General features: G+C 42.2%; 1 protein-coding gene across 1 annotated transcript; it reads left to right on the plus strand.

Moving 5' to 3' along the window:
* Positions 1–5,263: 5,263 nt before the first annotated feature.
* casc3 (casc3 exon junction complex subunit) lies at positions 5,264–20,078 on the plus strand. Its single transcript, XM_084743843.1, has 12 exons — positions 5,264–5,470; positions 8,655–8,679; positions 10,241–10,296; positions 10,524–10,766; positions 11,142–11,290; positions 11,697–11,870; positions 12,123–13,069; positions 14,614–14,787; positions 16,001–16,099; positions 16,200–16,366; positions 16,586–16,793; positions 17,501–20,078. Exons 1-11 carry the CDS (start codon positions 5,285–5,287, stop codon positions 16,730–16,732), a joined length of 2,367 nt encoding a protein of 788 aa, XP_084599969.1. The 5' UTR covers positions 5,264–5,284; the 3' UTR covers positions 16,733–16,793; positions 17,501–20,078.
* The last annotated feature ends 6,714 nt before the right edge of the window (positions 20,079–26,792 follow it).

Raw genomic sequence — 26,792 nt, forward strand, 5'->3', positions numbered from 1 at the left:
AGTGACGGTCTTGTTTGCAGAGGCCTCTGCAGAGTTTTACATTTTGACCAGAGCTCTGTGTTCACCTTCCACTGACCGTCTGCAGAGCTCCACCCTCACCACACAGACCCTCCACACCACCAACACCACCAACACCACACAGACCCTCCACACCACCAACACCACACAGACCCTCCACACCACCAACACCACCAACACCACACAGACCCTCCACACCACCAACACCACACAGACCCTCCACACCACCAACACCACACAGACCCTCCACACCACCAACACCACCCTCACCACACAGACCCTCCACACCACCCTCACCACACAGACCCTCCACACCACCCTCACCACACAGACCCTCCACACCACCAACACCACCCTCACCACACAGACCCTCCACACCACCAACACCACACAGACCCTCCACACCACCCTCACCACACAGACCCTCCACACCACCCTCACCACACAGACCCTCCACACCACCAACACACACAGACCCTCCACACCACCCTCACCACACAGACCCTCCACACCACCCTCACCACACAGACCCTCCACACCACCAACACCACCAACACCACACAGACCCTCCACACCACCCTCACCACACAGACCCTCCACACCACCAACACCACCAACACCACACAGACCCTCCACACCACCCTCACCACACAGACCCTCCACACCACCCTCACCACACAGACCCTCCACACCACCAACACCACCAACACCACACAGACCCTCCACACCACCAACACCACACAGACCCTCCACACTCACCACAGTAACCAGAAGTTACACTTCATTTATATTATCAGTGGTGAACAAAATGCTCATTCTTGTTCTTTTTTAGCTTGAATTGCACAGAGGGCTCAATGAGCCCCTTTTACCCATAATACAAATTATATTTGATAAAAGAAGTACAAAGTCTTCTCTTTAGAATCAGCTAGTAATAATTACTTTTTACCTGATGATTCTTAATGCATTACACCCCATGGATGGACAGCCCACACAAAAACAGTATTAAATGTTGTAAATCACAAAATAATATGCCAGTCGTGTGACTTTTGTGTTGCCAGTTGCTTGAGTGACGTAACACAGTTACAGAATCCCAAAAATGGTCGTATCCTAAACCAGTTTTTGTGCCTAAACCGAACCAAACTGCGACGGCTTCATAGAGCTGATCACGTTACAAACGTTAAATCATAATTAAGTAAGTAAAAGTACAAACAGACTTGAAAATCTAGCCAAGAGTACAAACACTTAAAAAAAAAGTTTGAGTATTTGTAATTAGTTACTTCCACCCCTGGTAATAAGAGTGTATATATTGTTTCTTTAGGAAAATGTTGCAGATTATACCTTTAGGATGTGAAGAGCTCCTGAAGCTGAACTTTAATGTGTCTGATTTTTTTTTAATGCCAAACCTTTGATCTCATAAATCATGTTTATTGATAACTGAGTAGGCAGAAGCTTCACTTACGTCCACATTTCTCGCTCCAAATCAAATAAAACCATCACATGTCCAATCAGTCCGAGGACAGTGACAAGTTCACTCGTCATTACAGCTGGTTTTAATTAGCACACATGCAGGATGCTCTGTCCTGTTTACACATGAAACCAGGCGGCGCTGCCGGATGTGATCTGGCTCCTCAGCGGCTCCAGGTTCAGTGATCACGGCCCCTCAGACCCGATAAAACAAGCTGAAGCAGATCATCTTTAACCAGACCTTCTGTTAAACCTGCCAGACACCTTCAGAGGCAGAGTTACGGGTCAAACTGTGAGCACAAACACAGATAATTCAAAAATGAGATTATGTTTCTGCTGCACACACAAAATGATCAAAAACCCAAAACAACCATGATTCCCTTTGTCTTATTTTATGGATTCTTTAAATCAGTCATTCCCAAACACTGGGTCGGGACCCACAGGTGGGTCACAGAAGATTTTTGTTTAGGTCACCAAATAAATAAAATACATTCTGCAAAATTTAGGATTCATATCTGCAATACACCTTTTATAAAACATTTAAATGTGTATAATGTTTTATTCATGAGAGGAAAATACAAGAGCCTGTTAATTCCACCTGAATACATTTATTTTATTATTATATTATTTATTTTAGATTTGCAGTAAATTCTTGACCTCAACTCAAATTTTTGCCCACTTACAATCTTTTCAGGAGATAATTTATTTTTCTTCATTAAATAAACTTGAATCTTTGAGTTTTTGTTGTATTATCAAGTAAAATCCTTGAAGTGAAAGTGAATAGTGGTTAAATTAAACAGCTCATTGTGAACAATGAAACATATTTTTGAATTTACAAACTTCAAAGATTCAAGTTGATTGAAAGAAGAAAAGTAAATTCTCTCAACACAGGATTATAGGTTGTCAAAACTTTCTTTATCTTATCTCAGTCCTTTAGACTTTGAATTTAATTCAAAACACAAAAATCTGTTACAGTCAGTTGTTGTGAAAATTTGAGTTGTTTCAATTTTTGAAGGTGTGTTTTCTTGATGACAGGAAATAAAAATAGGATGATTTATTTCTTATTCATGAAGTTTTTTTTAACATTTTTCCCCCTTTTCTTTCCTTTTCTTTTCCTTGTTTTGGTCTGTTGTCTCTTGTCTAATCTTGTTTGGGCTGTTTCTGTTCTTGACTGTGCAACTTTCTCATGAAGCCCAAAGAATTGGAAAAAGTGGAAAAAAACAACTCCAGTAACAGTGAGTGAGGTTTGAAAAGCGATCACTGAGGTATACTCAGTTCTCCTCTCGATGACTCAATGACAAAAAGAACCTCACAAATAAAGGAGAAATGGGAGACTGATAATGAAAACAAATAGATCTCTTGACACCTGGAGGGAAATTTGTTGCCATTTGGTGGGACTTTAAATTGAAAGATGCTCTCAGGACTCACAAGTAACAGCAAAGTGGACTCTGTCTGTTCAACAAGTCTTAGAGAAAAAGGGGACCACAGTCTGGAAACCACGCTCATATTTTTTGGTCCTGCCCACAGTTATGCAACTTCTGGAAGGATGTTAGACGCCCTGAGAGCAGCGTTCCATCAAGATATCCCACAAAGATCAGAGGGCGGTTCTTCTCGGAACAATCCCTGAAGGGGAAACACTCTTGGCAGCTGAAATTAAAAGAATCACAATCAGATGGTTGAGTCCTGAACCTCCGACATACAACATTAAAAAATATGGGAACGGTGTGAGACAGAACAAATCACATATACAATGATGTTACAGAGACTAAAACTTATAGAGGTGGATTCTTGATGCAGTAAAGGAGATCAGGGTTCATGTCCTGTGTGTCTCTTACCTCGGAGGAGACGCCCTCCTTCTATTTAAATGTCGGATGTTTGGGGATATTGTTTCATTCTAAGATTTGTCTGAAAAATGCTCTACAAATAAAGTCTGACTGCCATCTTTTGGAACAGAATTTGTAATAACATCTTTAACGAGTCCAGAAATACTAACATAAGATCATCACACAACACAAGATGCACATAAAGAGACTAACTGGATCAGACAGATGGACCCACTGTACTCTGAACACGACCGTTTCCCCACCGTCCACCGGTACCACACTTCTGCACTGTCTGCATTCCTTGGCTGTAACATCCCACTATTCCCCTCCATATGTACACTTGGTGATCTGGAAACACTCATCACATGTTCACCACAAATCATAACACGCCAACGAACACCAAGAAAACCACACAGCTGAACTAGAACAGGAGAAACAACATCCTACAATGGTTGATATCACTGACATCAGTGGTATCGATGGAATAATCAATCAGCTTAACAATAAAAACCATCTCATACAGTTCAGTAAAACTTGTTCAACAAGTCTCAGATCAGTTTTCAGTTTTCAGCCATGAGCTCATGCCACAGCGATGCAGTTAACTAGGGTGGAGACAGAAAAAAAACAGGGAGGATAAAAGAAAGGAAAAAATGAAGGCATAGAGGGAAAAACAGATCACTGCTCACTTTTTTCCGAGGTCTGGGTGAAACACCAGACTTCCTCAGGAAACACCCCCGACATGTCTGTTGTGGCTGTATGATCTCATCTCTGAGGAATCTGAAAGTGCTTTTCAGAAGTTTAAATGGCTTAAAAAGATGGAGAACTTATTCAGCCCATGAAGGAACATTTCATCTCTCAGTTTATCACAAACTTTCATTATCAACACATCTGCTGTTTATCAGTTTTGGACTTTGACTGTCCTGTCTGCATGTAGACATTTCATGTGAAGGTTTCTGAAGGTTTGTAACTGACATTATATATATATATCTTTATTTGAATAAAATGGAAACATTTTTCACATTAGAGCTGAGGATGGCTGCTCTGGAACTCAGTTTAATGACCTGCTGCCCTCTGGTGGCTACAGGAGAAAATACACTGTTCATCTCTGTGAAGGTAGAGCAAATATTTCTTTTTAGCAGAAAAGTCACATTTCTGCACAAAACGTCAACAGCACAACACTTAACAATAATAACAGTGAGCAGACAACTACAGACTGATGTAAACTCTGACTGTGATGAGAAATGACTTCTTTAATTTCACAGACTGAGGGGAGAAGCTGCTCTTCAGTCTGGTGGTGCAGCTGCAGACGCTTCTGTATCTCCTGTCAGATGGCAGCAGGGTGAACAGACATAATTACATTTTTGAAATATCTCAGAAATTACCCACAAATTACCTGCAGATTTCATGGTTACTTATGTAATTATTAGCAAGTGCCATTTTCATGTAGTTGGTGGTGATTACAAAGCAGCTTATTCAAAATTTCTCGGAATTTAACTGCAAATTACCTCCAGATTTCATGATAAGTATGTGATAATTCACAAGTGTTATTTTCATGCAAGGTGGTGGTAATTACCATGCTTATTTAGAAGTGGTGGAATATAATTATTAAATACCATTGTGGTAATTTTTCAATAAATTAGGATAATTTCCAAGAAGTTTCAGTTATGATACTTGGTAATTATCATATATTTAGCATGAAATTTGGGGTAAATCTCAAAGGAAGTTCAAATATTTGCAGTGGTAAGTACTTTTGCTGATGCTTGAATACAGGCTGGATAGATTTTTTTAATAAATTGTCAAATATTAATGTCAGATTCATTAATAATAACATTATTTATGTTGGCGTCCAGTTGAAGAACATCATGAAGTCCAGCAGGTGGCGATAGATAAACTGACAACGATCTAAAGCCTCAGTGAAGAAGAACTCGGCTACCCACAATCCCTTGCTTCCTTCCGGTTCCAACCATTCGAGACCTAAGATGGCGGACCGGCGGCGAAGGAGGAGGCGCGCGTCCCAGGACAGCGAGGACGACGACGAGTCCGGTTCGGGTTCGGACAGCGGGAGGTCGGGGTCCCCGTCGACCAAGAGCCGAGGGAGAGATCCAGACCCGCCGGAGACGACAGCGACCCGGGTCGAGGCCAAGAGCGACGTCGAGTCCGAGTGTGTGAGTGTCTTCTCTGGACGTTAACGTTAGCTCAGCGGGCTGAGGGCTCCAGAGACCGCTGCCATGGAAACTGTTCCTCGGGACCGAGTCCTGGTTCTGCTTCGTGTCGCTGTGAGGAGATGATCAGCAAATAATGAAGTTAATTTGACTCTGAACGTTAAACAGCGCGATGCTCCCTCAGTACACTGATCGTGTCTTCAAGGGAACCCAAGGCTTGTGTCATTCTCGCGAGATTTGTGGGCGCTGTTTCCTGATTGTGCCCGTTGTCACATTATTACAATTAAATAAGTGTGATATTGTGGCAGCGCTGTGGTGAAGATCTGGGCAAGGACAGGGACAGATAAACACAAGGCAAGAGTTTGGAAAAGATCGTTGTTTGGGTTAAAATGGTCAGTCTCGCGAGATCTTTCGCGAATGTGGGGTTCCCTTCTAGACACGACCGCGTTAGCTGTTAAAGTGTTGGCTAAGGTTAGCTGTCCGTACGTTAATTCTAATGATTTCTAAATTTATACTTTTCAATACGTTATGCTGTGGTAAATTAGCCACTTTTAACGTCAGGAGTCAAAGTCGTTGGCCAAGTTTGTCGTTATGTGGCTCCTCTTTGTGAAACGGAGACGAAAAGGCGCCAGATGGAACGCATTAACTAACTCGGACACAAGTCTGACCGTAACCCCGTGTCGAGCTTCTCCCCCGGTGGTTTGTTGTGCTGGAGCTTTTACCGAAGAGACAAGGCTGTTTGTCCCGTTATTCATCTAGCTGTGACGACAGTGTGTCCATCCAGGTGTGTGTGACGTGTTGGTCGGCAGTGATGTGACTGAATATTTGTGTACAGTCAGCTAGGCCCCGTTAATACTCCTGCTCCATGATGACCATCCGCCACGTCCAGTGGCACCATGTATGTGTTCCCCTCCACAGCTCAGTACCCTGGATGCAGTATTTTAGGTCATCATTTAAGCTGCTACCATTAGCTGATCTAAAGAAAATTGGTTGCCATATTGCTTATGTTGATAATCCATTAATCATTTAAGGCATTTTTAAGCAAAAAATGTCAAATACTTGCTATTTGCAGCTTGTTAGATGTGAGAATGTAAATCGTGATGAGCAGTTTTCAAAATTTCTCGACTCTTTATTGACTAAACAAAACCCGAAGAAGACGTAACAAGACAAAACAACATAAGACGAAAAAGATCCAACAAGATGAAAAACAGCATAAAACATGTAACAGGAAGTAACAAGACAAAATACATGCAACAAAATAAAAAAAGACAAAAGAATAGAAACTATGCAATGACAAGATGAAAAACAGCATAAAAGATGTTAACAAGAAAATAAAGAGCTCTGTGACACATCATGGAGATCTTTCTGAGGGTGTTTATGTTCTCACCCATGTTTTTAAGTCAACATTAGAGCTGCAGTGACAAGTCGACTGAACAAAAATTGGATGCCATATTGTTAATTTTGATAATCAATTTGTCATTTCAGTAATTTTTAAGGAAAAATGTCAACATTTGCTTTTTCCAGCCTGTTAAATGTGAGGATGTGAATTGTGATGAACATTTTTCAAAATTTCTTGACAGTTTACTGATTAGTTGTGAAAATAGCTGAATGATTAATCGATAATGAAAATAACTGTTAGTTGTAGTGCTGGTCAGTGTTTTGAAATCCCACAGTTCAGCTACACCTTACAGCCTGTTGATGTAAACTCCTTTCAGAAACTCCTGTTACACAGCTTGTGTAAAAGGTAGGAATATTGCACATTGCTGTCTGTAGGGCTGAACAATTCTGATATATTTGAAATATCTAATTGCAATTATTTTGACTAATATTGAGATTGTTGGAGGGAGTGCTAATTTTTACATTACTATTCTCATTTTAATTTAAAAACGTGTTGAAATGATTAAGCTCCGATGTTTGACAGGATCTGTACCAAACAAAGATGTTTTCTGAAGTCTGTAGAATATGATGTGTAGGCCAGGACGTCTCTGCAGCACAACTATTAGCAGTTTATTATTCTAACACATTCTCCCTTTAACAAATGTTGCAGAGACACATATTGTGATTTCAAATAAATTTCAGTTAACTGTTAACTGTCTGTATAAAGGAGGAAAGGCACAGTTTTGTTCCTCCTCTGATCTGCCAAGAGAGGTAGTAACAGAGCTGAAAAGACGCATGTTAAAGGATAATCTGGCAGGGCGGGGCACAACGCTGCTGAGTTACACGTTCACTGCTGTTTCTGACTGCATCCTTTAATGACTAACTTATTCCATGTATTTATAAGATGTTTTAAGCACAGAGAGAGAGACATGCAGACAGACAGGAGGAGAGAAATCCCTCCACACAGATCATCACACCAGGTGATCTTTTTAACTTACCTGTAGAAGAAGTAACGCAGAGGCAGGAACAAATAAAAAGTTTTGTTATAAATTCACAAAGTCTTCAGCTCTGTCTGTGATGAGCAGAATCACTGGTTGACTGCTGTGCTGTTGTCTTATGTTTCTACTCTTTCGATTCTGCGATGTTGGCACGCTGTGTAAAAGGACACACCGGGACAGCTTAATACCGATGCTGCTTGGTTCTGTGTAAATGAACAAAGCCGACTTAAAGGCAGGCTTTCGTTGAGGTGATATTGTGGGATCTCTGTGTGAAAAGGGCTAATGTTGCAGTCTGTTCCTCAGACCCTGTTCACACGGGGGGCCTTATTTAAATGCGGGGTACACACAAAAGACAGGATTTATAAAAAAAACAAACTTGCTGTTAGAATGTGCAGTTCTCCATGGTAACGCTGACCTCTGTATTTAGTGCTGTTGATTTGTGATTGGATCATCCAAGATGTATGTTGATACCAGGTCTGAACTGGGCTTTAAATGTTCAGGAACATTTAGTGCGTGGGGTCATGTGTGAGTGGGAGCAGGAGTCAGTATTCAGGGGAAAATCTGTACCTCAGATTTCATGCTTCAGCACTTCTAACATTTCATGGAACTAACAGTTCAGTCGTCTAAATGATGCATCAGGCTTTAGTGTGTGAGATGCGAGTGTCAGGCGGCCTGTATTGAGGAAAAGTTGAAAAAAAAAATCAATGCAGCACTAGCGTATTGATATGTCTCCTGAAGATGCTCATATGTTTCATTGTGATGCTTCCAGGAAATCTAATGGCTTGGTGCTGATTTTTTTTCTCTCTTTGCAGGAAAGTGAAGATGGTGTAGGAGAAGGTAAGACATCTTTTAGTTTGTTTCACACAGCCTTCTAAATGAAAACAGCTGGCACCAGGAGCATCAAAAATAGATTCAAATACTGTAATTGTAACTTTTCTTTAAAGCCCCTTTTGCAAAACTCCCTAACACTGGACTTTCTTCTTTAATGGGAAGGTCACAATCTGCCTTCACTCCTGGGTCAAATCACTCTGCAGTAGTAGTAGTAGAAGTATTTATCATCTTCAGCTCCGGTCAGCAGTGATGTAATCACACTGTTTTCACCCCGTCTCTGTCGAGGCAATGAAGGCTCGTCTCATCCTTTGTTCCTTTTTCATGCACATGTGCTTTTTAACTCAGTGCTGCAGTGGAGCTGCACAGTTTTATCACAAAATTATCAATGCAGTATCCAAATCACAGAACCTAATCACAATTTTCTTTTTCGAAGAAGGAAAAATTTGTAAGAAAACAGCGTTATAATGAAGTATTGTAGTCCTGCAGAGATGCTCTGGGCAACAAATCTTGTTCTCCAAATGTAAGAAGACATGTTTGTTTGACACAGACCAAAGCAAATGTTACATTATTACAATTTTAATACTTTTTTCCCAGCAAATTTGAAAAATTTGATATAAAAAATGATGACTCACACTAATCACAATTGCAATTTCAGTCAAAATAACTACAATTTGACTTTTTTACCAAATCGTGCAGCCCCGGTCTGTATGTGCAGAGAGCCTGCAGCCCTCTGCCTGTATTTCCTTTTTGTCTTTCTTTGTTGAGCTCAGGATGTTTCATCAACCCCAAGTTTTTACGAAATCATGCATTCCTACGCTGCAGCCCAGTACAGTGGAGTTTGCAAGTGAAAGTGCGTGTTTGGTGATGAAGTGCAACTGAACAGTGGATAAACATTTTACTTCCTGTAAATTCTTCATAGTAGAAGTCCCCCGTTATTCTGCCATCTTAATTCTCTTATTATGAAGCAGCAAAATCAGGAAATTTTGAGCTTTCATCTGCAGTAACTTAACACGACCCGCATCAGCTGCAACATGCAGAAACTGTAGAATATACTTTGTAAAATGTATTCTATAATTGTAGTGGGACTATAACAAACTGAGGCTCATACTCCGCTTGTAGAACATCAAACTGTTCATTATGAGAGATGAAATGATATGAAAATTTAATATCACTATTCTAATAACAATCAGTGTAATCACAGTATTGTTCAGAAAGTACCAACACAGGCACAGAAATTCACCAACTTCTATATTAAAACTTCAGAGCAATTTGAAATCACATGATGTCCTCATGTCCAAGATGTCAGTGTTTTCATGGATCAAAACAAACTTTGGTTGATGTGAGACAGTAAGAGATTTTCATGAGATGGTCCGTCATTTAATCTCTGTTGTCCATCGTGTAATGAAACTTTTTCTCTGTTCATGACTGGTTGTTTTCAGGACATTTGCTGACTAACTGGGCCTGTTCACTCTTGACAGAATCCCTGTGAAGCCTCTTGCTCCCTCAGTTGTTAGTCTGTGAACCCCGACAACTAAATGATATTTCTCTGTCTGTCTGTTTTGTCCAGCTGTCCTCTCAGACTATGACAGTGCAGATCCTGAGGAGAACGGCTCCCATTCAGAGGTAAAACATCAGCTGGATAAAACTGTTTTAAGTGACATCCATCAGAACAACATCAGTGCTGTAAAAAGTCCTACAGCTGCAGCGAGATGTGTTGAAAACAGACAGAAATCAGCACGCCAGGGTTCCCACGCTCATGAAACTCTTGGGAAATGAATATACATTGTTCAGGCCTGTTTGATTGAAAGAGGCCTTTGAAAGTTAAACTACATATTCCTGTGTTCCTTCAGGGAGTGGAGGAGGAAGAAGAGGCAGAGCATTACAGCGATGAAGAACCTCCAGCAGCCGCCAGCGAGCCCAAACCCTCTGCTGCCGAGAGCCCGAGAAAGGTAGAGGAAGAAGATGAAGAGGAGGAGGAGGAGGAGGAGGTGGCGGAGGTGGCAGATGGAGAACAAAGAGGGCAGAGTAAAGAGGAGAGCAAAGCCGAGGAGAAAGGAAACCTCGCAGGAGAGAGACAGAGTGGAGACGGACAGGTGAGACTTCTATTGTCCACTGAAATGGCACAGAAACATATAGATGAAGGAGTATTGTGGTGCTGCGTAGATTCCCTGGCCTCCTCATTATTTTCTTCAGATTAAAAGAACATGCTTGTTTGGTACAGACCCAGTAAATATCACCGAGACTCACTGAGAGAGAGGGAGTCTGTCATGGTTAAAAAAAACACAAAACCTGCTCCACTACATATATTTAGTCTGTTAGAGTGAACATTTCTACAGACGTTTCATTCAGAAAACATCTGTCTGAACTTCTGTAGTGAGTTATTATTGACCGCAGATATTTGAACTGTTCGACGCTGCTGTCATTTTGTTGGTTTCTGTTCTAACTGATGCACACACACATACTTTTAGGAGTCGACAGATGATCCTGAAACGAAGGCGGGAGGAAAACCCGGTCAGAAGCTCGACGATGACGAGGACAGAAAGAACCCGGCCTACATCCCGAGGAAGGGTCTGTTCTTCGAGCATGACGTCAGAGGACACGCTCAGGAGGAGGAGAGGTATGAAGCTATAAAACGATCTTCATGAAAGTTTGTCAGTAATGATAAACATTTTATACTCGAGGTGGACAGATTCAGCAGCCTGTCACACAGCAGAAATGAAACACAACAGCAGCCAGTCTGCTGCCTCTCTGCCACAGTGGAGCAGATGAGACAAACTGTAGCAAATATTTCACTGCAGAACAGCGACAGTCCTCATTATCCAACAGCAGTGACACTTAATGCACAAAGCTGCTTTTGAATCCACTTATGATTTAAGCATTCAGTGTTATTTAAAAATATCACAGATATTTTCACCATTCTTTGACAGTCAGATAGCTGCTAACCACAGCTAGTGCAGGACCACCAGGGTTTCAGTGGAATATGACTTTAAGTGCATCGTGTCTTCCTGCCTGTGTCCTGTCAGACCAAAAGGCCGAAACAGGAAGTTGTGGAAGGACGAAGGTCGCTGGGAGCACGACAAATTCAGGGAGGAGGAGCAGGCGCCCAAGAGCCGCGAGGAGCTCATCGCCATCTATGGTTACGACATCCGGAACGGCGGTGGCTCTGGAGAGCGATCGTATAGGCAGCGCAGGCCCCGGTGAGCACCGCCAGTCAGATTACAGCTTTATTTTTCTTTGTGTCATCATAATTCTTTCATGTTGGACTGTTACTTAAGGAACCAAAAGCAAAGTTCTGAAAATGGTAACAAGGAAACCAACACAGGTGGATAATTTCTCTGCAGGTTGATCTTTGTGTTGAAAATGACTTTTCAAGTTTTACAAACTAACTAGAACTTACCAGTGTCGTCACAGCACTGAAAATTCTCATTTTGATCCATTGGTTCCTGCAGACAGAACACGTCTCCCAGCAGAGACAAACGATGGAGAGACGGAGGAGGAGAACGTCCGGTCCGATCCTGGCAGAGTGGAGGAGGAGGAGGTCTGAACCGAGGAGGAGCTCCTCCACCTTCATCTGTCCACCCCTCCTCGACATCCCCCTCGTCTCTCCCTCCCTCCTCCGCTCAGCGTAGCAACAACCCCTCCAGACCGCCTCCCTCCCGCAGCAGACCCCCTCACCAGAATCAAATGCACCTCCCGCCCCAGTCCCAGTACAGGAATAACGAATCAAACGCACCCCAGATGCACCCCAGAGAACGACAGGGCCCCAAAACTCCATCTGACCCCTCAGACAGAGACCGAGACCGGGTTGTGGTCAGCAGAGGGCGTGGTGGTGGTAGTGGTGGTGGGGGGAGGGGCGGTCCCTCTGTGGTCATCGAGGATGTCACAGTCAGCCCAGGAGGTGTTCGAGAACTGGACCCGAGCACTGTAATGACAGCGGCAACGTCGCAGCCGGGCGGTTACAAGTCTGCATCGCCGAGACGGCAGCAGCAGGATCAGCGAGGGAGCGCCGACAGACCTGCATCAGGATTGGCTTCCCCCTCCTCCACCTCCGACCCTTCCCTGCAGTCCCCAGCTGCATCGACCAATCGGGAAGCCTCTCCTCCCACCGAGCGGCCGGTGGAGCGTAAATCTTACTCGCTGGCTCGCAGGACTCGCTCACGGCCCGCAGACCTGGGCAGCAAACAGCCGTCCATGGAGGAGTCTGCAGCTGGAGGGAGCGCCTCCTCTCCAAGCAACGCGGGAGGGAAGAGCTGGGCGGGAGCAGGCGAAGGGCCGAGTCAGGCAGGAGGAGGAGGAGGAGCGCTGACGGAGCTGGACCCGGAGGTGGCTCGACTTAGTCTGGCAGGACAGAGCTGGAACCAGAGTCCGACGTCCTACATGAGGTCTGAGATGAGAGGTGAGTGGAGACGGTTTGTTCTGTGATGATCAATAACCTGATCAGAGTCCTTCAGTCCTGCTCTTCCTGTCTGCCGAGTAAATATCTGACTTATGTCAATAACAGCTGTACGTCCTGATGATCGTTTTAAATTATTGATCTGATATGAATGAAAGTTTTCCTGGGTGGATGTTAAACTTTTATTCTCAGGTACATTCAATTACCTCTGTTTCAGGGTTTTAGAGCTGCGACTTAAAATTTTCCTCTTTAGTTAAAGCCATTGGTCAACTAGGTGTAGGTCATTTATGATATTAATTTAGGATAATTGATGTATATGTTTGGTTCGCCAAGTGACCTGCCTGTTACATGCCAACACTAAAACCAGTGGGACACAGAACATTTAATTAATTTATTTCAACACAGTGTGACCTTGAATAAATAACCTCCAACCTCACTGATGTAAAAACTCTCAGACTTTTCAACACAGTGGATGATTTGTACAAATAAACTTGTTACAAACTCACCATTCAACGGCTTCCTGTCCCTCCTGACCTCACTGTCTTCACTGTCCACAGAGTCAGAGTCCCTGTGACATTGAATCACCTCAGTAACATTACTGTATTCTCAGTCCTCTGTCGATCTGAGTCTGTGTCCCAGTCTAAGTGGACCGCTAACTGAGCTAACTGAGCTAACTGAGCTAACTAGCTAATGGCAGCTGCAGTTAGCAGCAGTGACTTCAGTGTTACAAGAGAAAAGGGTGGTATAATAACGTTTGCCCCAGAAAAATGGTGAGTAGCAGCTCCCGAATGGAGTTTAAGTTGTTAACTTTTTGTGCGACTAATAAATAAATGAATATTTTGCTGTTTAGTCGACTATAAGGGAACAGGACTCCAGAGTTTATTGAAGTTACAGTTCTTTTGCCATCTTTCCACTGTATGGCACATTCGACTCAACTCGCTCTGTTTTTGGTTTTCTGACCTTTTTGTTTTTTTAAATAAACTGTGTGCTGGTTCCCATGGTAAGATTGTGATTAACGTCACAGTATGAACTGTGGGTAATTCCTTCAGGCAAAGTCTGCAGAAATGTGGACTTAAGAAAAGTGTGTGTAAAGGGCTCAAAACCTTATGTCACCTAATCTTATCACACAACGTAGCTGAGCTTATGGGGCTAAATAAATGTGTGGAATAAATTCTGTTTCTTCAGAAATCGGATCAGAAAAATCTGAAACGTGTTTCCTGCTTGGTATCTGCTGTGATACACAAGAGTCAAAATGTACACAAAGGAAAAACAAGTACTGCAATAGTCGAGCAATCATCAATAGAAAAAAGAAATTCACAATAAAAATGTGAAATCGATGTATTATGTGAACAAGAGCTGTAGTGTTTAAAATGAATAAGATAAAATGTTGATAGTATAAAGGATCAGTGCTGATGACGGTGGTTGTGATTTGCTGCTCATCCTGAACGAATCACGACAGAGTTATCAGACAAAGTTAATGTCTGCAGAGTGAACGTCACCTTCTGTTTGTCCAGCAGAAACAAACTGACTCATGTTTGTGTCCTCAGGCCTCCCGAACCCCATGCACCTCCCCGGAGGCCCGTCTCAGTTCTCCAGCATGGAGGAGATGGGCGTCGGCTCCAACCGGGCCAAACGCTACTCCTCCCAACGGCAGAGAGCCGTACCTGAGCCGGCGCCGCCCATGCACCTGGGAGTGATGGAGGGACACTACTACGAACCCAGTAAGATGATCACCTGATGAGAAACACTGAACATCAGGGGCAGACCAATCAGAGAGGCTCTCAAACTGGTTAAACATACAACTGGTTGAAATAATAATAATGATAATCACATTTATCTCAGTTAAGGTCAGTTGGGATGAGCTCCACCCCCCTGCAGTCCCCTCATTCATACAGAAAATGGACGGATAATAATAAACTTTTCCAGTCCTTTACAGAACAAAATAAAATGGGACACAGTCAAGATCGGATCAGGAGATCAGTGTCAGTATTCAGCCCTCATGAGAGAAACTGTAGGTTTCATGTTTGTGCAGAAAACTTGTTAAAGAAAAGCATCAAGGTTTCAGTCAGTGTGGTTCTTCTTCCTGCTCACCAGCAGAGGTCAGCAAAGGTCAAACATTACTGTTGCAGAAACGTCTTCAGTTTGTGCATTTGCAGTTTTCAGTCTTAAAGTGAAGGGTTCTGCTTTGATCCTGCATTTTGGACCAGGAGTAAAAGCATCTTATCAGCTTGGTTAACTTTAAATTGTCAAGTTTATTAAAAGAGACAAAATATGGGTGAAAATACACAAAAATATACAACTTTCACCACTGACCATCAGTTTGGCCTCACAGGAAAAATACATGGTTGTGACAGTGATGATTTTCTCACTGCAGTAATAAATCAAAGTGATTTAGAAACGTCTGCCTCAGGGTTTAACACTCAACATCGCCGTCTTTTTCCAGAGATCATTGCTTGTTAATTCAAGATAATCCACAAACCTTGTTGTGAGCAGTTTCATGTAGGAGATACTTTGATTCTAGTAGAGAGAAAGTCTTCTAGAATGAAAATAATTCCCACATGAAACTGTTTTTTTTCCCAAGTAAAATTCTTGAATTCAGAATTGTACTTGATTGAAAGCAGAAGGCAGCGTTGTAAAACTGGAGGTAATTATTTGAACTGGTTTATGAGTGCTTCATATTTTAAAAGTGAATCATGTATTTTGGATAAAAATGTAACTTTAACAGAAACCAGTAACTTTAACAGAAACCAGTAACTTTAACAGAAACCAGTAACTTTAACAGAAACCAGTAACTTCAGCTGACAGATAAAAGATTTTCCTCTGAAGTGTTGAGGAGTAAAAGTAACTTAAAGTTGTACTCCAGTACAGCAGTACTTGAGTAAACGTGTAAGTCCTGCTGGTCATGGTAACTTTGAACTTCCCTCTGTCTCACAGTGTCATATCAGGGACCAATCTATGCCCACGGGGATGGCCCCGCCCCCATCCCGCCACAAGGCATGCTGGTCCAACCTGAGATGCACATCCCCCACCCCGGTCAGTGGATTCTGGTTCTCTGTCTGGTTTTTCAATGCGAGTTTTAGATTTTCTCTATGAGGTTCTCATCTGTCTGCCTCCTCCTCTTCCTCCTCTGCAGGTCTCCATCCCCACCAATCAGGCGGTCCAATCGCTAACCCTGCCCTCTATGGAGCTCCGCCTGTTTCTCTGTCGCCAGGGCAACCACAGCAGCTGCTGCCGCCCCCTTTCTACCCTCCGCCTGGAGTCATGACCTTCCCCTACCCCGCCATGTACCCAAGTCCACAGGTATGAACTCTACGAGGGGTTATGAGCAGTTATAAAGATGCTGTGATGGAGGCTGTTTCCTGTCAGGCTCTAACGAGGCGAGCTGACGTGGCCGTGTGATCGGGTGCATGTTGGATGTTTGGTCATCATCATACAGTGTGAAGTGATTTAAATGTATTTGTGTGTTTTCTGTGTGTGTGTGTGTGTGTGTGTGTGTGTGTGTGTGTGTGTGTGTGTCAGGGTCAGTCCCAGGTGACCTATGGAGGTGTGACATACTATGACACGATGCAGCAGCAGGCTCAGCCCAAGCCTTCGCCCCCGCGACGCACGTCCCAGCCCGTCACCGTCAAGCCCCCCCCTCCGGAGGTGCACTTCGCCTCAGAGTGACCCCGCCCCTCACCCCTCCCCGCCACCCAGTCTCAGCCTCACTCTGATCTGAAAACTACAGGTGAGCACGCCTCCTCTCAGATGTGTCGTTCTGCAGAAAATTCATTTTTTCTTCTGAGTCCAAGGACACGACACTGAGCAGCTACAGACCTTCTTTTCTACCACAGTGTGGATCAGGCTTTTATGATGTTTTTGAATGATTTTATTGTTTATTTACTTCTCTGAGCAGTAGAGGTGGAACGGTACGTGTCTTCATCTCAGACCCTTTCAGTACCAGACGTTCAGATCAGTGTGTGACTTCAGTTTCAGCTGCAGCTGCTGCTCGACTTCGCCTGGTCAGTTGAGTTCTCGTAGTGTCGCTGCTGAAAATGAACAAAAAATAGTGGAAAACTGTGAGCTGATGTTCAACTGAAGACATGTCTGTTAGTGGACATGATGATGTCACCTGAACATGTTGATTAGCAGAACAAGACAAAAAACCGAGTGAAAGAGTCTGAAAGCTGCAGCTTCAGCTCCTCATTCATCCTCTCTGCAGTAACGCATCATATCCTATCAGATCATCACTACTTGAGAATTTACTGTGTTATTTTACAGAAAATGTGTATATTGAGATATATATGTTGTGGTAAAGCCTAAGAATATCAAGATATTATTCATATTATTTAATATTCATTATTTGTCTTTTTAATATTTAATGAAAGCTTATTGATCCACGTGAAGTTTCCTTAAAAATGTCTGATTCGTTTTTTTCTTTTTATCTGTTGGCAGGAGCAGGATGGGAGGGTCAGTGAGGAGCTGCGGTCCCCAACGGCAACCACCAACCTTATCCAGGGAGGGACGGACGGACGGACGGGTGGACGGACGGCCGGACGGACGGACGGACGGACGGACGGACGGATGGGTGGACGGAGGCGTAGACGGACTCTGCAGGTGACCCACAGCATCACTGGTGGAATATGACTTCCTAGTTTTTTTGTTTTCTTTTTTTCCCTTCCTCTTTGTTTTCAGTCCTGTAGCGGTCAGGCAGGTCGTCGTCACAGTTGGACTGTTCTGTTACTCTGCAGTCGCAGGTTCGATCCCACCAACGTGTCTTTGACCAACAGCGTCTGCCTGTCGGACTGACGAGTTCAAACCCTTTAGAGCCACTGAAGCATTTAAACGTCACAGAGTGGAACTGTCGGGATCAGAGATGTCAAAGTGTTTCAGGTCTGTTTTTGTTTTCTGCTCAAACGGCAGATAACTGGCAATATAAACGGTTTCTCTGTGGAACGTTCTCAACATGTTCTCCAGTTCTATCAGTTTATCGGTTCACTTCACACCGTTCATCAGCTGTTATTTGTTTCTAATAGCAGACAGCAGGTTAATGTGTTATTTTCCACCTATAAAAACATTTAACAAGATAAAACAGAAGCTGATAATAATTCAGACTTTATGTGCATTTCTGTGTGAGGGATGTTTGTTTGTTTGTTTGTTTGTTGTGTATATAGTTCGACTGCAGCTCTCAGTGTTCTTCGCTGACCCGGTGCTTCCTGAAAACCTCCACATGTTACCGTCATGTTACAGCTGGTCACAGTTTGTTAGATTTGGATGTTGTGGGTTTTTTTCTCCTCGACGCAGTCAGACAGCATTTCTTTTTTTTCTCCTCATACATCAGCTCTGTGTCCGTTAAAGATCCATGAGTCCTGGATTTGGTTCAGTATGGATTCAGTTAGGGATCTTTTAGTTATGATACCAGTTTTGCTTGGATTTGGAAGAGACTCTCAGAGAACTGATGCTGTAAATTGTAACCTGGTGCATCGTTAAAAATATTCATGTTTACATGAAGAATTGAGCCCAAAGCAGCGACATTAACAGTGTTTCCTCCCAGGGCTGCACAATTCAACAAAATTTTACTGAAATCACAATATGGCTGTCTGCAAATGGCAGATATATTTTATACTAAATTGTTGAGCCCTAGACTGATCAGTCAGTCCTGCTGCGTGTCCTGGACCAGAGGCTGCAGCTGAAGACAGTTTACTGGACAAAATGTCTGAAAATAGAAACAAATCTGAGACATCGAACAGAAAATATTCTGCAGAATTATACCTGAGAAAAGAGACTTCAATCTGTGGACGGGCTGGGTGACAAAACATAACAAATCCATTCCACTTCATCATATAGAATGATTATAATAATTAGTATTGATCAGTCAATTAATCCTGTTGCTGTACTGTCATTTGATGAATAGATTAATTGTTAATTGGATATATTGCCCAGCCCTTCTTTTTTTGTTTTGTTTATTTGCTGTCAGTGTAAATTTTGAGTGTTACCATGGCAACAGTCCATCCAATCACACTCTGTGACAGTGTGCGATATAACCAGTGTGACGACGAGCAGAATTTCAAAGTTTCCTTTGACCTCTGAGACAAAGAAGACACGAGGCGACCGGTTTTCAGACTGTCTGTATTAAAATCAGCGGAATGCCCCTTTAAAAACTCAGTTAATCTGCTCGTCTGAACGCACGGTTCGTTATTTTCTGACAGCAGCTTTTCCTTTCTTTTTCTTTTTTCTCCCCACTTCCTCCTGATGAGCAGAAAGTGAAATGAAACGACACAAAAGTTGCACAAAAGTCGTTTGTTGTCGGAGAGAGAAGCTGCTGCTGCTGCTGCCGCCCGGTGGAGGCGTTTATTGTTGCTGTACATAGAAATCTAAATGTGTATATAGAAGCTTGAACAGATGAAATAGAGCGGTAAACATATTCTAATGATACTACTAGTGCTACAGAACAGTCAGCTTCTGATTCCAAACGCATCGGCAGGGACCTCGAATGTTAACGGTGGATTTAATTTAGAGAGACGTAGCGACAGACAAAGGAGCTGTGTGGCTTTAGCTTCGACCTGTTTTGTATTTTTATTTCTCCTTTTATTTTGAAAATGTCACTCTGTTTAATTTTAATACTGTTTTGTTTTTTTTATTAGTAGTAAATGCAGAAGTGAAATGACGACTCTGCTGAAGATTTCTTTGTTTTCACATGTTAACACCCCTAAAGGCACACTGAGGAAACCACTTAATAAAACTGAAATGATTAACTCTTTATTATCAGTTATTTGTCTTGCAACAAATATATATTCTCAGAGATAAAGGTGAGCAGGAAGGCTTGTTAAAGTATATATTCTTTCTCCTTTTCTCCTCCTCTTCCAGCAGTTTGAGTTTAAGAATGAAGAGTCTGTGGTTTGGTGTCAAACTAAAAGCAAAAATCCTCCATTTTAATCCTGCTGAAAGTCACTCTGGGTGATTTATGATCAACAAAATGCACAAACAAGTAAACATAGAAGCCCATTTCTGTAGGAAAAAGTAAAAAAACGAACACCTGCAGTTATTGGGTCATTCATTTTTCTGTCAGAATGAATAAAAAGACTGAGCGCATGTTTGGTGGTTCAGCAGCAACATTTGGTTTAGTTGCTTCAGTTTCCATGTTAGTCCATTCTGACAGAACGTCACAGAACCTCTGAAACTCCAGAGACCAGAGAAATCTGACGTCAGGACTACAGACGTGACTAAACCTCCCTCTTTTTATATTTTAATTTTAAAAAAAGTCGTTTAGAAAACAGTCAAAACTGAACCAAATCTGTTAATAAAGTCAAAGCAGTGACTGAAAAAAATGGTGCATTGTTAATCACTTTCTTCAAAAACCAAATCATATTTTAAATGCTGCTGTCATTCTTTGATTTTGTGATCCGGCTCCGTGTATCCAGGCTCAAAATGTTCCATTAACTTCCAGAAACTATTCCTCTCAACAAAGTTGAGTGGAAGCTTTTTTGTGAAGTCATTTCTGTGATGAGCGGCGTTATCGTTTTCAAACTGAGCAGGATCACAACGTCTGCGGGTAAACGGTGTCGTATTGATTTATCGTGTGTGGCTAACGTTAGCAGTGCTAGCACCCGGAGGCCGGAGTCATTTTCTTTTTCTACTTCACAGTCCTGTCGAACTGAACTCATTTTACCAAATCTTGGGGCCCTTTCCCACCAGCTAGGAACCAACACGGTTCCTGTTCAAGCAGCTAATTTTGAACTTTTCCACCACTTGAAAAGTTGGTTCCCAGCTAGAACCAGTTAGCTCAGTCAAAGTGGGCGTGTCTTATTCTGCAGCTGTTGTTCAGCGCCCTCTGCTGGTGACATCTGTGATTACAATGGTTCCACTCAAAACTGGTGGAAATGTTGGCAGGTTCATTAGACTGCACAAAGGTTCAGGAACCAGAGCTATTTTGGTGGAAAAAGATCCCGTTCTGTGAGGAGGGGGTGGGGCCTACAGTCCTGCAGGTGTGCAGTCTGCACAGGTAACCTGTGCTTTACTCTAATAAAATATTAATTAGTTTAACTGTCAAGTATTTCTGGTGCGGGTTATCAACAGTAGCAAAATTGAATGAGGCACGTCCTCAATCAACACAGTTTATTTTAATATCATTACCTCCAGTATTCTGATTCATAACAACATGCAAGTCCTGAGAAGAAGGTGAGATGATTCACACACGGAGCTCAACTCAGCGGTTTTTTCTCCCTGCAAGAATCCACATCTCTGATTTCTGTTCTGTTCACATGAGATGAGATGAAAACCTAAAGATGGCCGTGTGAGGAGGAGGAGGAGGAGGAGGAGGAGGAGGTGGTGATGGCGTCCGTCCATCCAGCCCTCCTCATTTAACCAGCAGCTTCAGCTCACTTCCAACTCAGATAAAGTGACAATTCATTTCAGCTCATTTGTTATCAGTCAGTTTTGGTTCTAAATCTTCTTGACGCTGATCGTAGAACATCGTAGAACATCGTAGAACGTAGTCTAACTTTTCTTCATGTGTTGAAATGTTAAATATTTGAGTCTGAGGTGAGCCGAGGCTGCTGCTCAGTTTGATGACATATCTGTTCACCTGAGCTGACCAGACTGTTCACTGTGACGGCAGGTTGTTTGTTTCAATGTTACGACCATGATGATGATGATGATGACGATGATGATTATGATGCGTCGATGGTTTTTGTTTCCGTTTGTTTGTCGTCCACTCAGAGGATCAATAAAGAACATCATAATAATAAAACTGACGGCTCATTTTTCTTTGATTTTTCTGCAGCTTTAAATGCTCAGTGTGTAATTTCTGCTGCCAAGGTGTTTTTATATCAAGTAGTGAGGGATCATGGGAGTTGTTGTTTTCACCAGCTGTGGTTTCATCTAAATGTTTCACAAATTTGAAGTAAGTCAGCTGAAGAAAACGTGAGTGAATGCTTGTTTCCATCCACTACTGTTGTCTGATTGTTATAGTGACAGTTCATCAATATAAGCTGTAGGTGGCGCCAGTTCTCCAGTTAGAAAACCATCATACTGTTACAGAAGAAGATGTCATTAACAGAACCTCCAGTAGAACATCAGTGAAAAATAAAGTAGAAAGCAGGATGTAAATCAGACATCTGTGTTAGTTTATGTATTGATGATAATCAATCAATGATCAGTTAGGAATTTGGGTAAAAGTTAATTGATCTATCAACAATCTGAAATACAAAAGTGAAAAATTTGACACATAATTTCAGATATTTAAGTACATGTGTTTAATATGAAGTCTTCTTCTGTCAGATCACGACGACGACTCATCTGTCAGAAATAAAGAAAATCATCACCTTTAAGAAATGATGAGACGATGAAACGATGTTTAAAAGACTGAAGTGATTTATTCTTTAATATAAGATCGATTTTATTCACTGCAGAGACATTCACACGTTGCAGCAGCTCAGACACTACAGAAAGAAAAGAGAGACAATAAAAAACAACAATAAAGCACTAAATTCAAGGATATAAAGACATTTCATCTATAGACACATGGAAGTGTTTGTATATATTTACAGGTGTGTGTGTGTGTGTGTGTGTGTGTGTGTGTGTGTGTGTGTGTGTGTGTGTGTGTGTGTGTGTGTGTGTGTCAGGAGACCTGTGCAGGATGACTTCACACAGTTTGTAACATTAAGAAGTAGTCATGTGTTTCCTTGCAAAAGCAGATGCACAGAGAAATCTTAATTATTTTTTATTATGAAAATAGTTTCTTCCTTTCCTAGCTCCTGTCTTTCTTTTTCTTTTCTATTCCTTTCTTTCCTTTCTCCTACTTCCTTTCTTTCCCCCATTTCTTTTTCTTTGCTATCTTTCTACCTTTGTCTCCTTCTCTGTTCTTTCCTTTCCTTGGCCTTTTTCTTTTCCTTTCCTTCCTTTCTTTCCTTTTCTCCATCCTGTCCTTGTTTCCTAGCTCATTTCTTTCCTTTTCTCACACTTTTCTTCCTTCCTTTCTTTCTTTCTGTCTTTTCTTTTCCTACATCCTTTCTTTCCTTTCTTGCCTGTCTTTCTCTCTTTCTTTTTTCTTTCCTGCTCATTTCTTTCCTTTTCTCCTACTTTTCTTCCTTTCCTAGCTCCTTTCTTTCTTTTTTCTTACTCCCTTCTTTCTTGTCTCCTGCCTTTCCTCCTTTTTTCTTTCCTACCTCCTTTCTTTTTACCCCAAACACACACACACCTGCTCCGACCGTTAATATGAATATTCATAATTTGGAGGGGGAGGGGAGCCATTATGTAAACTGTGTGATTGACAGGCTGTAACAGCCAATCAGCTGGCAGACATTCTGTGCTGCTCATGAATATTCAGCAGCAGCTGCTGAACACAAAGAGAGGCTCAGCTGTTAAAGGAGCAGACCGCTCATTTCTGTCTCATCTAACCCTTTAACTGTCCGTCCCTCCTCACACACACACTCACACACACACACACACACACACACTCACACTCACACACACACACACACACACACTCCAGTGTTTTCACTCCTTCAGTGGACGTGTCGGGTTCAGAGGATGAAAGTTGGGAGGAGAGAAATCTGTGGTGCAGCTGATTGGTCATGTGCCATACCGTAACCACGGTGATGAGCTCATGAGGCCTTTGACTGACAGCTGAGTGTAGATGATGATGTAATCGCGTTTCAGTTTCAGAACATGAAGTGAAATGAAGCAGAGACTCCTGCCTTCTAATTGGCTCGTTATCGATGATGTAACAGCTACTTGACCACTCATACATCAGCGCTTTCTCTCTTTCTCTCTTTCTCACACACACACACACACACACACACACACACATTATTGTTCTATTTCTCTCCATCTCTTCATCTCAGGTCTTTCTTTCATCCTTTTTTCTTTCTTTTCTTGTAGCTCTTTTGTTCTTTTTACTTTCTTCATTGTTTTTATTCTGTCTTCTCATATTCTTTTACTCATACTCACATGTGCATTACACTATGTAATCTACTTAGTTACTTTTAAAATCATAGTTGAGTACTGAGTATAATTTGAATTAATATCCAAATCTTTCACCTGCATTTTAGTAGCTGATCAGGTGATCTGATCAAAACACGGGCCAATTAGAACAAACGAAAAACAAAACACTGCAGGATTCAGTCAGGATGTATCTTATAAATGATTGACAATTAATCGATTATTAGTGTTTTCAAGTTCTGGTTCAGGAAAACTTTTATATTATATTATAACTAGTATATTTCCCTCACCAGTACTTTTACTTGTAATTGAGTAATATAACAGTACTTGTACTTGAGTACAGCTTTGTGGTACTCTGCCATATCTTTACCTATTTTTCAACTAGTGATCAATCTGGCAACAATTTTTCCACTAATCAATTAGTTTGTTTGGTCCATAACATGTCAAAAAATGTCCAAGATGACGTCCTCAAATGTCTCGTTTTGTCCACAACTCAAAGATCATCAGTTTCCTGTCAGAGAGGAAAGAAACCAGAAAATATTCACATTTAAGAAGCTGAAATCAGAGAATTTAGACTTTTTTATTTTTATTTGTTAATCAACCATTAAAATAGCAGGCAATAAATTTAATAACAACCTGAATATTGTCTCATAGTTGGACACACACAGTCTGTCCTGCACTTCCTGTTCTCCTCCCACCTGTCCTCAGACACACCTGGTGCAGATCTGCGCTCCTGCAGCTCTTTGCGTGACACATTTCCCCTGCGTGTGTGTGTGTGTGTGTGTGTGTGTGTGTGTGTGAGTGTGTGTGTGTCCCAAACTGAGTCATGTATCTGTCCGTCACTTGAGCCGGCAGAGCGAGCCACTGAGCGCGTGCAGAACTGAGCTCCCATTCTGTCACACACGGTCGACCCCGGCCCGTTACACACATGTTCACTGACACGGCGGACATAAACACACACACACACACACACACACACACACATTCTGGATTATGTAACACTCAGTGTCCTGTAGTGTCGTACACACTGAAGGCCTGGACTGTAATCCCAAACAGACACACACACAGACAGCTGCAGACAACATGGAGGTGTAGTACCACAGAGTCCACCTGGAGAACGTGTTCCACTCATGCACAGATGGTTTTCTGTAGGTTGTTGTAGCGTTGTGGCCTGGAGGACCAGGTGGAGGACGCACACGTCTGCAGAGATCACATGCAAACACTCTGAAGATGAACTTTACATCACGCAGACCCTCGCTGACACACACTTTCAGCACCGAGTCGATGTGATTCGTACCTGCGTTGTTTCCTTCGTTGTTCCTCAAACAGCCTCACAGTCACGTCTACAGCAGAGGAACTTTTTTCCAAAGCTTTCCAAACACAAACAAATAATCTTTTCAAATTAACAGACTCATTAAGTAAATGAACTTGGCAAAGGACTGACAGCAGGGCTACATGAACGATGGACAAATCAGATATTTTAGTCCCTTTAATAAACTGCAGCTATAATTAAGTTTTAAATGTTTTGGTTAAATTTGAAAGACTTCTGAAACATTTAGAGCCCAACCAAGACCAGATGTTTGGGGCCTGATGGGGTCTGATATTGATTTATTGGTCGATATTCTTTATTTATGAATAGAAAATGTTATGTGATGTTGACATGAACTGAAAGTCGTGTTTCGACGAGCTCGTAGATGTTCTTCTTCCTCCTTTGATATTTAACAGCAGATTAGAACACTTGCAGGCATAAAGCTGCGTTTCCACCACATGAACCGTCCACAGGGACGAGGAACCTTTCGAGGAACTCAGTGTGTTTCCACTGCAGGGACCAGGGTCTGAATTAAGTTCCAGGGACATTAATTGACCCCCAGAAAGTTCCTGGTTTGGTTGGTAGTACTTTTCAAAAGTACAGGAACTTTGTGGGTGGGGCTTGCAGCACTGAGCATTTTCCATCGACCTGGAACCAAAGAATCAGTTCTCAAGGCGTCTCCACCACATACTCGTCTGTTCAGGAGTATATTCAGGGCTTTAAGTTCTCCCTGTTTCTGTCAGATGATGGAGGTGGTGTCAGTTTACAGGAACATGTGTCAAACTGATGCTGCAGGAGGAGCTGCTCATGCATACAGGAGGAGTGTGTGTGTGTGTGTGTGTGTGTGTGTGTGTGTGTGTGTGTGTGTGTCGTGTTACACTTTGCTGTCCAGCTGATTGTTGTGGTTATGAAACTGTGACGGGACCTGATCACATTACACACAGATCAATAAAAGGTCACGTGACTCTATCAGGGATCAATAATCAGCAGATGTTTACATGTTGATCTTGACGACTCTCGTCAGACGTCAGGACAGTGTTTGACGTCCTCTGGTGTCCTCAGACTCAGTGACTTGTTATTGATTTTTCTAAAAATAACCTGATAACAAACTGATGGTGTCCAGGTCAGTATTGATCAGAGGTCACATGATCAACTGTCCCACCTTTCATCAGGTAACACCTGCTGACTCAGCAACTATTCACCTGTCCACTGAAGGAAGAAGGACGTCCTCTGAAAAAAACAAAAACAACTTTCTTTAGACTTTGTCAGTCTGGTTTTTTAAGGTTAAGACAGAACGTTGAAGCTCAGGTTAAAATGTCCTAACCTTCAAAAAATGTCCCACTTTCAAAAATGTCCTCACTTTGATAAAATGTCTTCACTTTCCAAACATTTCTTCCCGTACAGTGAATGTTCACACTTTTCAAAATGTCTTAACTTTTTGAAAATGTCCACATTCCCCCCAAAATGTCCTCACTTTACATAAAATATCCTCACTTT

This window comes from Lutjanus erythropterus, chromosome 19, assembly GCF_056507025.1.
Source record: "Lutjanus erythropterus isolate fLutEry1 chromosome 19, fLutEry1.hap2, whole genome shotgun sequence".
In the NCBI taxonomy this organism is placed as follows: Eukaryota; Metazoa; Chordata; class Actinopteri; order Lutjaniformes; family Lutjanidae; genus Lutjanus; species Lutjanus erythropterus.

Bases quoted from the DNA above. Each gene is read 5' to 3' on its own strand.
- casc3 (XM_084743843.1), top strand. From the start codon at position 5,285: ATGGCGGACCGGCGGCGAAGGAGGAGGCGCGCGTCCCAGGACAGCGAG. The intron at 10,297-10,523 runs GTAAAACATCAG...GTGTTCCTTCAG, and splicing joins AGAACGGCTCCCATTCAGAG to GGAGTGGAGGAGGAAGAAGA. The intron at 14,788-16,000 runs GTAAGATGATCA...TCTGTCTCACAG, and splicing joins GGGACACTACTACGAACCCA to TGTCATATCAGGGACCAATC.